The sequence below is a fragment of the Hemicordylus capensis genome, chromosome 4 (assembly GCF_027244095.1).
Source record: "Hemicordylus capensis ecotype Gifberg chromosome 4, rHemCap1.1.pri, whole genome shotgun sequence".
NCBI lineage: Eukaryota > Metazoa > Chordata > Lepidosauria > Squamata > Cordylidae > Hemicordylus > Hemicordylus capensis.
In genome coordinates, this window is record NC_069660.1 from 317,052,507 (window position 1) to 317,064,364 (window position 11,858).

The window sequence follows — 11,858 nt, forward strand, 5'->3', positions numbered from 1 at the left end:
CCATGGCTTCCAAAAGAACAGCCCCAAAGTCAAGTTATTCCAGTATTTCATGTTTGCTTTCAGCAAAGGACAAACAGATATTTGTGCAGAAGTTTCCAAACAGGTCATGAAGTCAGTAGCACTCTGCTATTATACATCCCCAGTGTTTGGTAGAGGTAAAGTTGTGCCATTGAGTTGGAGGTATGTACTGGCCATTATCCAACTCCCGAAGTAGCCAACCATGCCTCTGCGAAGTCCACATGAACGCAGTAGCCATCTTTGATGACATTTTGTCCCCCAGCAACTGGTATCGGTGGCATACTGCCTCTGAATCTGGAGGTGCCACATAGCCATCGTGACTAATAGTCATCAGCAGACCTCTTATCTTTCATGAATGAGTCTGTCTAACCCAGTGGTTCCCAACCAGAGTTCCTCCAGATGTTCCTGAACTACAACTCCCAGCATTGCCAGTGACAATAAATTGTAGCTGGGCATGCTGGGAGTTGTAGCTCAGCAACATCTGGCAGAACCCTGGATGGGAACCACAGGTTGAATCCCTCTTTAAAGCCATCAGCTAGTGGCACCGCAACACCTTGCATCAGCAACTTCCATAGCAGACCTATCAATTAGGGATGTGCATAAAACCGGTTTGCCCATTTTGGTTCGAATTCGAACCAGGTTCGAACCTGGAGGGGGTGGTTTGGTTTTGGTTTTGCTCAAAACCCCTTCTGGTTCGAATTCGGTTCAAACCGGTTCATACCTCCAAAAGTGGGTGGGGTGGTAACTGGCACCCATGGGTACCTGACACCCAAACCGCAAAGCAATCGGACACTCATACGATTTTTTAAATGATTTTTTAAAATTTATTCTTTTTTTTTCTCATAGGGTATAATGGGACCCAAACCAGCCCATTAGGGTATAATGGGACCCAAACCAGCCCAGACACATGTATGTGTCTTTAAGGTTAGCAATGAGAGTGGATTCATGGTTTGTCATTGAAAAACCTTATATGCTACCAAAGAATCTACACTCAGAACACTTCAGAAACAACAAAACCCACTACCCCATGGGTTAGCAACCCATGGGGGTGGTTGGCACCCTCTTTGCACTAGACCACCACTCACTCTGGGCCACCCCAGCACCCCACAAGTGCTTTAAGGTTTTTCTCCATAGGGAAGAATGGAGGTTTCAGCAGCCCCATAACTGCACTTGGGGGGTGATGGGGTGGCCCAGAGAGAGGGTGCCAACCACCCATGGGGTAGCAAACCATGGGGTAGTGGGTTTTGTTGTTTCTGAAGTGTTCTGAGTGTAGATTCTTTGGTAGCATATAAGATTTTAATGACAAACCATATATCCACCCTCATTGCTAACCTTAAAGACACATAAACTTCAAAAATCACTTAAAAATCAGCCCTTTTCCCAATTCCTTTCAAATAATTCTGATAGCTTCCTCCCCCCCCCCCGGCACTACCACCCACCACACTCTGCTCTAGGCCACCCCTTTGTACCCGATGTGAAGCTATACATTTGCTGACACCTCCATGCTTCTTTATGGAGAAAATCCTTAAAGCCTTAAAACTTAAATTTAAAAACCTTAAAACTTAAAAAATCACTTAAGAATCAGCCCTTTGCCCAATTCCTTTCAAATAATTCTGATAGCTTCCTTGCCCCCCTTGGGAAATACCACCCACCACACTCCACTCTAGGATACCCCTTTCCCCCCGACGTGAAGCTATATATTTGCTGCAATCCTTATTATTCCCTAGGAGGAATTCAAAAATACTTTTAAAATTCACCAATAATCAGAGGAGTGTCCGATTGCCTTGGGGTTTTGTGGGTGATAGGCACCCTTGGGTGCCTACCACCCACCCTAATTTTGTGCCCCTAGGTGCTCCACAATAGAGGATATGGGCTGCTTCAGGTCCCATTTTACCCTATGAGAAAAATAATTAAAAATATTTCAAATATTCATAAAAAATCATAGGGGTGTCCAATTGCTTCGGGGTTTGGGTGGTTGTTGGAACCCCTTGGTGCTCCACAATAGGGAATAATGGTCTTGTTCGAGTCCAGAAAAAAATAAAAATAAATTTCAAAAATTCATAAAAAATCGTACAAATGTCCGATTGCTTTGGGGTTTGGGGTAGGTACCCATGGGTGTCAGCTACCATCCCACCCACTTTTGGAGGTTCAAACTGAACCACCACCAGTTTGTTTTGAATTCGAACCTGCAGCTCGAACCTGATGGCTGGTTCGGTTCAAATTCGAACCATCGAACCACCCTGGTTCGAATTCGAACTGGTTCGTGTTCGAACTAGTTCGCACATCCCTACTATCAATCTATCCTCCACAAGAGAGTCATACATCTTGAGATTGTATCTGGCACACATCAATATAACTGAAGTACTTTAGGAAAGCATGTATTCAGAGATGTGTCTGCAAAACTGGTTCATTTCTTGGTCCTGTATTGTTGATCTGGGTCTCTGCCTATAGCTTCACCATCCTTTTGCTCTAGGGAAAATCAAATCTGACCCGTCTGCCTAGTGAGCACTGAGCTTTATGTTTTTAACTCTTTTTTCCCAAATAATTGAGTTCAGCCACCTCCTGGTGCTATTTGGTTGCAAGCTAGCACCAAGCTAGGCCAGGAGTTCCCAACCTTAGGTCCCCAGCAGTGTTCCCTCTAACAGGGAATCCCAGATGTTGTTGACTACAACTCCCATCATTCCCAGCCAAAGGCCATCACAGGTGGGGATGCTGGGAGTTGTAGTCAACAACATCTGGAATTCTGTTAGAGGGAATGCTGGACAGCAGATGTTATTTGACTCCAGCTCCCAAAGGTCTTTGTGGCTGGGGATGATGGGTGCTGTTGTCCAACAACATCTGGGGACCCAAGGTTGGAAACGCCTGGGCTAGTCTATGGGGCTGTCCTCAAACCACCAATGGGAAGAACAATGAACTAAACTATTCCACTTACTGAGAAACCTCCATGTTTATGTAAGAGCCACCATGGAGTGTCCAAATGAGAGAAGCCAAGGAGAGGTTGGATACAACAGGCCAGGCATATCTCTCACAAATGACTGATTTTAGTGAACCAGGCTCAGGTGTGTCACGCCCACCAAAATTGGATTCACTGCAGATGACAGAAATTATGGAGATTTGGGGCCATTTTGTATATACAAGGATTTTGTATCAACAACTGAACCAAAGGATGGCAGAGGGGGAGGGGGGTGTTTTCAAGTGTATAAACATAGCTTGAAGGGAGACATAGCTTCACAAGAAAGCACATGGTTTCCACGGAAGGTCTCTGGTTCAACCCCTGGCGTCTGTAGACAGAATGAATCTTACTTCACAAGGCTAGGAAAGACCTCAACTGAGAATCTGAACAGCTGATGTCACCCAGAGTGGATAGAGTACTGTTTTAGATAAACCAATCGTCTAATTACATATAATTAGGCTTTGTACGTTCACATAGGAGGCCCTCAATTAAATTGCCAGAATCTCCAGGTAAAGATATCAGGGAAGGTCCTTTGTCCAAAACCTGGGGTGGCCACTGTCAGTCAGAATTGAAAATGTGGTCGTTTATCAAAGGAAAGATAGGGCCAAATCTCAGTGGAGGAGCATCTGCTTTGGACACAGAAGGTTCCCAGTTCAATCCCTGGCAGTATCTCCAGAAAAGCCCTGCCTGAAACTCTGGATATCTGTTTTTGCCAGTCAGTGTAGACAATACTGGACTACGTGGGCCAACTGTCAGACCCAATAGGACACAACAAGAAGGGTTGGGATCACTTCCTGGAGGAGAGGTCTGTCAACGGCTATGAGTCGGAGGGCTATAGGCCACCTCCAGCCTCAGAGGCAGGATGCCTCTGAGTACCAGTTGCAGGGGAGTAACAGCAGGAGAGAGGGTATGCCCTCAACTCCTGCCCGTAGGCTTGCAGTGGCATCTGGTGGGCCACTGTGTGAAACAGGATGCTGGACTAGATGGGCCTGATCAAGCAGGGCTGTTCTTATGCTTCCTCAGTTTACTTACTGTATATTTAGTTACTTAGGGAACTGTACAACTAAAAGGGAGGCAAAACCCATCTCGTCCAATTCTCTGCCAATGATGTCCCTTTGCCCCACCCGGCTGATCAGTGTTACTATCCAGACCATATTGTGCCCCATGGTGAAAGGAAGCGCAGTACAGAAAGAGCTGCTGGCAGAACAAATAGATGCCGGCCACTTCAGCAAGTGAGCTAAGCTGCAGCGTAGAAGGAAAGCACGTGAAAGCACATGACACATAACCTCAAGGTTCCACAGCATCCTGAGAACATGTGGGAAGATGAAGGAGAGGCAAGACCATGCTTTCTTTTAGGCAGTGACTACCATGTTTTATTATAGAAATCTACAAAAGCAAACATTGTGAATATACCTTGCTACAATTGCTTTGCAACTAGAGAATGTCTTAGCAGTGGCTGACACAGCCTCTTATGATTCACCACCAATGTGATACCCATGAGAAAGAAGGCTTTCTGCCATCAGAACTCGGCCAAGTGGACTGATCACACAAGAAACCTTTGGCTCCAAGTCTGTGTATCAGTACAAGACTGCATCAGTAATGCATCAATAGGCCCAGTTGCCATACAATATTGAGTGAGCTGATAAGCCCCATTGGTTGTTTTTTTTTAAGTCTCAGAAGTAAAAAGGAGCCTTGTTGTACAGAGTACACACTGGATGAGATTCATTTTTGAGTTTGCAAATACATCACACATATTCCCTTGCACATAGTTCTCCCTCAGGAGAGGAACACCACCATCTCTCTCAATGAGAACAGATGATCCATGAAATACAAGTGCTACAGCTACAGCTCTTGTTGGTTAGAAGCCATTGGTGTCATCAAAATCCAGCAATCAATCTGGCCATTTCCTAAAATAACCCCAGAACTAAGTTGTCACATCATCTGGAAAGTTAGGAAAGGGAAATGGCAGAAAAGGCCAACCTGAGAGTCCACCATTTTCTCCAAGTAAAGTTGAAGGAGTCTCTTTGTTTTTAATATAATGGTCCTGTCCCCAGAAGTTAGTCTTCTGATGGCTTAAGGTGCATCATTTCTGCTCAGGAAAATGACCAAGCCACAACAATTTGGTTACATAGTACGATTTGGCATGTTTATTTATTTATTACATTTCTATACCGCCCCAAACTTGCATCTGTTGACTGAGGTTTATTTATGGCCACACTTACACAACAGTAGTAGGCCCAGTAGTTTTGGAAGAAAGAAAGAAAGAAAGAAAGAAAGAAAGAAAGAAAGAAAGAAAGAAAGAAAGAAAGAAAGAAAGTCCCAAACCGTCTCCAATTCAACCTGTTTGACACAGATGGAATGTGAAGTGAATCTTCTTTGAATGCCAAAAATGGATTTCTGTAACTGCAGCACACACAATGCTCCATGTGCTTATGCTTCCTAATGAAGTTCAAGAAACCGAAATGGGAGCACCAACTCATCGAAAGAAATGTGTTCCCCGTGGTACTTCTGGCCAGTGTGGGAAGCTGGACATGCCCCATTCTTCACACATGACTGTAAACTTTCCTGTGACTGCTGATCCCGACTCTGTCGTTTGGACAAACATCTTTGATTCCAAGATGTTTCTCCAAACATAGGTTGTCAAAGATCTTCAATATCAACTGCTCAAACCCCACAGACAGGAGGGGTCTCAATACATTTTGGAGTAAACTGATTAGGAAAGGAATGTTTAGTGTAACCCTCCCTCCATCACATCCTTACTGTTATCCCCAGTGGAACTTTTCCTTCTCTTGCAAAACTCAACCACTGTAAACTTTCATCCTCCCCAGGCCCCAAATATCCTATTGCTCTTGTGGTCATTCAACCTTCTCCTTAAGTTTCCAGTCTCTCTACTGGATGTGGTCCTTTGAGCATCATTCTCGGCCAGTTGCATCCCACAGAACTCTTTCCTTGTGCCCTTTCTGATCTCTGCCAGGGTGACCCAGTCTGTTGGCACTGATGCAATTTCCTTCAAGATGTTGCTCGTTCTGGGCTGCGTTTTCAGAGCAGATGCTTCTTCTCCAGTGAAACCAATAGCTCAGACAATCAAAGAGCCAGCTCTCTAACCGCAGGAGGGGGAAACAACTCCCTGCAATCAAGAAAAGCAAAGATTTTTAGATTTAGGGAATAAACAGGGAAGAGAAGAGCGAGCGGCATGACTACTCTGAGGCCTGATGTAACAGGTTGTTCCTCTAGGGCAAGATGCTAAATGATGGGAGGATCTGGAGATATTGGGATGAGGTGGTGTAACTGGATCAGAATCCTCTCCTGACTTTCCCCCACAAGCTGATCCACCTTTTTAGGGGATCCCCCAAAGGGCAAGCTCCAGAGCTTCTCCCCTCCAGGGAAAAGTGGGGCTAGATCCTGTATCCGATGTGGCCGATATCAGAAGGATAGCAACAGAGGGGAGTTGCTGCCTTTTCTGCTAGCTTGCCGTTCCCATGACAAATTCTTAATTCCTCAATCCCAGCCACACCGTTTGGATTTTCCAAGTATAACGGATTGCCTAGTACAGGGGGGCCCAGAGAGGCAACACTAACACGCTGCCCCACAGTGTGGACATTTGCAGTAAACAACCGGGGGCACTGGTGTGATATCTGATCCATACAGGAATCTCAGTCCCTCCTCCCACTGGGAAGGGCTCTCACCGGCATTTCGCTAAGGGGCACGGGCATTTAGAACCAGCACTTGGCATGGGCCAGGAATCAAGTCGAGAGTTCATTACCTGCTCTGGGTGATCTCTCTGCAGGAGCTGCAGGAGCTTTCGGATGCTGACGTCCATCCAGGCACTGCTGCATGCTAGGATTGTCTGAGCCCCATCTCCGCCTTCAGCTCTGCTCCACAGGCAAATCAGGAAGTGCGTTGCTCACAGCCGCTTCGGAATGAGTCACTGGAACAAAAGCAGAACATGCGCTGTGAAACAGGTCTGCTTCAGCAACACATACTACCTTGCATGGCACATTGTCTGCTTTCTCCCCAAGTGAAATCCTTTCTCTGAACAAGCATACTCTGCCAGTGTGCTCTCGCCACCTGCTCTCGCTGACGCTAATGCACGGCAGCTGGAGAGCTGCCCACGTTCCCTCTGACCTCATCCCCTCTTTTCTGCCCGCTCTTTAGCAAGAGGGGAAGCAAACTGGAGCCACTCTTTCTTTTCTGCATACTTCTCAGCTGGTGCAATAAATGCGGAGCACCACATCATTTTGAGGAGGGAGTAAGGAGAACTTCCCAAGAGGAAATACAGAGGATTTGCAGATATATTGAGGTCCTGCTGCAGGGCACTACGGTTAGCTTAGATAACCTCTAGGGTTCCTCCCAGCCCTTTCTTTATCATGGGAAAACGATGGCAGAAGCAGAAAAGAGGGGTTCTGGCATCTCAGTCCCACCCCAAAGCAGTGTGCTTTGCTTCTCCAGAGGGCTCAGTCCTGATCTTAACCATCTTCCCTGCTAATTTACCATAGTCCCACTTTTCATAGGTCCTGTTCAAAAGTTGCATCTTTAAATATCCCAGCCTCCCCCTGCCTCAGCCTCAAAAATAATAGGAGTATCTGACTTTGATCATGCTGTTCCTGCAGGAACTTAAGGACAGCATTTATAAAACTAAGACAGGCCAAGGAGACATTTTCTTACCTGTAGCCTGTGAGAAGGAGTTATGCCCCAAAGGCTCACAAGGTGCCTTGCATGGCCGTTCATCACTGCTTCTCTTGCAGGAGCACATCAGGAGCAGTCTTTGTGCAAGTTCTCTCTTCCTTTTCACATCGTTGGTCAATGCTACTAGTCAATGACTAGTATGGGCTTCAGCAGTTCTCTTTTGGCAGTTCCCAAACTCTAGAGGGCACGCGTTTCCTGTAGCAGTAACTGTTGCTTCAGTTCTTTCTCCAGCCGCCCAAGTTTCTCAAAGTTGCTGCTGGTCTTTTGCTTCTCAGCACTGGGGGAAGCAGTAAAACTTGAGCTTCCTTCTAGCACTTCCTGATAAAATCAAGCAGGCTTAGGGGAGGATGTCCATCAGCATTCCAGGTAGCTCAGACACCAAGACTTCCATTGCAAGGACATCACACTTTTGGAAGTTGATGCCAGCACCAAAATGCCCAGTCCCTCTTTCATGCAGCAAAAGCCCGAAGAAATTCAACAGCTGCATTTGACACTGTAGCATCTTTGCCTTCCTGGAGGGCCTGCTTCAGGGTATTGCTGAGGGAGGCAGAGCTCTGAATTCAAGTTGTGCTTGTAAAGAATGAATCCCCCCCCCTTAGAAAATCCTAGGAAGCTAACCCCTGTAAAACTTTAAAGCACATTCTGATCTTTCCCTTCTTGAATGCCCTCAAACTGAAAGATACCCTAGAACATTTTTCCCCCCTACTACTTGGGGCAAATACTTTAGCATCCTGTTGAGGGAGGAAGCCAGTTCAAACCATGCACCCCTTGCTAACCTTTCTACTCCCATGTCTAGAATGTAGAATAGTAAAACATCAAAGTGACAAAATTTGCTTCTGGTCTACTGTCAAATGTGTTGATGGGTTTTTCTGGAGCTGCGGAACCCTAAAAATCAGGCCAGAGCCAGAGGGAATCTAGAGGCCCACACAAGGAGGAAACTCGGGAGCAGCTGTTGAGCTAAGTGGCTGAAACTAGTTCTGTAAGCTTTCCTGAAACTTTCTAAAGGTTTTCTTTTCAATCAGACTAGAAGTTGGAAGCAGAAGTCATTTGCCTCCAGGAGAGTCAATGAAAGTCTATTGAGCAATGCGGAGGAAAGCAAGGATGAGCTCAACAGGTTCCTAGAAGGAGGGGTGAATGCCTGGAAGGAAAAGCATGTTGAAGGAAGGACTGGTGTCAGTGGCAAGGAACTCCCTTCTGTTCTGCCCAGTTAAATTCCTTGGAAATCAGTGTCCAAGGGACGTGTGGCTGCCTGAACCACAAGTTACAGCCTGGTTGACTTTTAACAGTCCAACCCTCTCAATTGCTTTGCAAAAATACTCAAAATAGCCGTCAATTCTCCAGCTTGGACTAACTCAGATGATTCAAGCTAGCCAGAATTCCTTTGTGGCCTGTCCACAAAAGAAGACAAAAAAAATCCCCACAATTCTCCTTCTAAGGCCAATGGACTGAGAGCATCCTCGGACCCGTCATGGCCAAAGTCTCCCACCGAAAGGAAACCACCTACCGAAATAAGCCAGTGACTCCCTTCCGTATAATGCCTGTCTCAGTCTCCAGCTCATATCACGGTGGCTGGTGGTACATACACTTCTGGCTGGGTCCCTTCACTACCAACAGGGCTGGCAGTGGTGGAAGGAGGCAAGCTCTCTACAGAGTCGCCAAGCTGGTGCTCTGGAGTTCTCTGGGGACTGGGTTCCTCAGAATGGTCCAGGTTGTCCTCCACTTCCTTGCCTCTCTGGATCAGCTGTTCTAAGGTTTTGGGATAGGGGTGGCTGAGGAAGCGCTTGAGTTTGGGCTGGAGGGTCCCTACTACATATTGGATGATCTCCTCCTCATCTGCATCAATGTAGAGGGTCTGGTACAGATCCCTTTTGCGCCAGAGGAACTCATCAATGGGCTCTCCATTCTTCTGGGGGAGATCCAGCTCTCTCTTGATGGCATCCCTGGTCAGGGTGCCCTCACTATACTGCAGGAACTCTTTCTTGAACTCCACCCAGTTTTTGACAGAGTCCTGCTTATATTCCCACCACTTTTTGGCTGGGCCATTCATGTGGTTTTGGATCTGAGAGAGCCAGTATTCCTCAGTTCCACCCACCTGCTTCAAATAATCCTCCAAGTGAGTCAGGAACTCCCTTGGGTCCTCAAAAATCTGGGTCTCCACTGGGGAGGGAGGAGTATCCTCTGGGGCAGTGACCCACTGATAGGGGTCAAGGGGCTGGGGCACAATCGGGACATCCCCGGAGGGAGGCGGGGTCAGCGCATACATCTGGCTCATGTCGAGCGCATAATCGTATATCTCCCCATCACTGGGTCTGATCTCTGGGCCTCCGACCCCCACAGAGACGGTCTGCCTGGCATTATCCCCTGGGTAGTACTTCCCGCCACCGGACTCCAGCCGGTCAGCCCACTTCTCCAGGCGGAAAAAGACTTCCTTCCAGACATTCATCTCCCTCTTGACCCACCTCTCCAGGTGGGCAATGGTCTCTTGGCATCGGGCCAAGCAGGCCTTGATGGACTTCTTCCACCTCTGGTTCTCGGCCGCCGAGGGGACATGCTCCTCCAGGTTGTTCTCGAGTTTCCCCACGGACTTCTGCAGGCCTTTCAGCTCCCGCTCCACCTGCCTGGACACCTCGGTCAGGAGGTGGCGGTGGGTCCTCCTGACGTGGTCGAACATCTCAGCCCTGCACTTCCCTATCTGGAGGATGACATTGGGCTTGTTGTTGGCCACGCCGCGGTGGCCCTGGAAAGAGTGGAGGTTCCCGGGGGGGAAGTTATCCAACTGCATGCTGCTGGCCCCCTAACTGGATGGATGCCCTGCCCCTGTCCGCACGCTCGCCCCTTGCAGCAGCCCCGAGCCCGTCACCACGTGGTCCGGGAGGAGGCTGGCTAGCCCGCCCAGACAAGCACCACGCAATCAGAGCAAGCCGCCCCCAAGTCCGAGGAGCCCAAAGTTCTTCTTCCCCGAAGCCTCCAAGTCCCGAGCGGAGCTGTGGAATCCCTCCTGGGCAGGTGGCGGCTCCTTCCCCGCCGCCGCGAGCGCTTGGAGAGTTCCCGGCTGGCTAACCCGTGCGGCTGCCTGGCTGGAGCTGCGAAAGCGCGCGCTCTCCTCCGCCTCTCTCGGGGATCTGCTGTGCCACTCGCTCCGGCGGAGAGCCCTACTTATAGTCCACGCGGCGCGGGCTGTGGGGGCAGCCCAGCCTCTTCGCTCATCGGCATCTGCGCGCCGATTGGACGAGAGCGGTTCCGTGGCGAGGCGCCCTCCTCCCTCCTGCTCTGCCCACCCCCTCGCGCACACCCCCAGACGCGCGCGAGGCGAGAAGAAGATGAAGAAGCGCGGCTCGAAAGGTTCTTCTCCGATGAGTAATGCTCCCCCGCCCTCCCTCCCTCCCTCCGCCCCGCCAGGACGGGGAAAGGGCTTATTCATCTCTCTCTCTCTCACCTCGTTTACTCGGCAAGGTCCTCCTCCCTCCTCATTTAGGCGCCCCCCCCCACCGCAAAAGAGGCAGGCAGCTCAAAACCCCGAGAGGAGAGCGGGTCTGGTGGTCGCGAGCCTGACTTGTCCCCTGAGCTAAGCAGGGTCTGCCCGGGTTGCATATGAAAAGGGAGACTAAAAGTGTGAGCAGTGCAAGAGATTCCCCTTAGGGGATGATGATGGGGCTGCTCTGGGAAGAGCAGAAGAAGGTCCCCAGTTCCCTCCCTGGCAGCATCTCCAAGACAGGGTGGAGAGAGATTCCTGCCTGCAACCTTGGAGAAGCCGCTGCCAGTCTGTGTAGGCAATACTGAGCTAGATGGGCCTATGGTCTGACTCAGTATATGGCAGCGTCCTGTGTTGCACCGGGCACAGCCCACCCTGTAGGTATTAGCAACAGGATAAAGAGCCAGTGTGGTGTAGTGGTTAGAGTGTTGACTTAGGACGGGAGACTCGAGTTCAAATCCCCATTCAGCCATGAAGCTCACTGTGGGTGATTCAGGGCCAGTTGCATATCTCTCAGCCTAGCCTACCTCACAGGGTTGTTGTGAAGATAAACATATGTCACCATGTACCCTGCTCTCTGGGTTCCTTGGAGGAAGAACGGAATAGAAATGAAATGGAGGTTAAAAAGGGACACCTCGCTGGGGGTTTCGGGTTTCAAGGGTTTGAGTCACAATACAGGAACCACAACTTTCTCTTTTTTGGGGGGGGGGTCCCCTCCCGGCTTTCCAC

General features: G+C 48.9%; 1 protein-coding gene across 1 annotated transcript; it reads right to left on the bottom strand.

The window, feature by feature from the left end:
• Nucleotides 1–4,317: 4,317 nt before the first annotated feature.
• Nucleotides 4,318–10,777, bottom strand: ARC (activity regulated cytoskeleton associated protein). The gene is made up of 3 exons (XM_053250580.1): nucleotides 7,637–10,777; nucleotides 6,735–6,899; nucleotides 4,318–6,098 (listed from the first exon to the last, which is right to left on the bottom strand). The coding sequence occupies exon 1, from the start codon at nucleotides 10,437–10,439 to the stop codon at nucleotides 9,213–9,215; it is 1,227 nt and encodes a 408-aa protein (XP_053106555.1). The 5' UTR covers nucleotides 10,440–10,777; the 3' UTR covers nucleotides 4,318–6,098; nucleotides 6,735–6,899; nucleotides 7,637–9,212.
• Nucleotides 10,778–11,858: the final 1,081 nt, after the last annotated feature.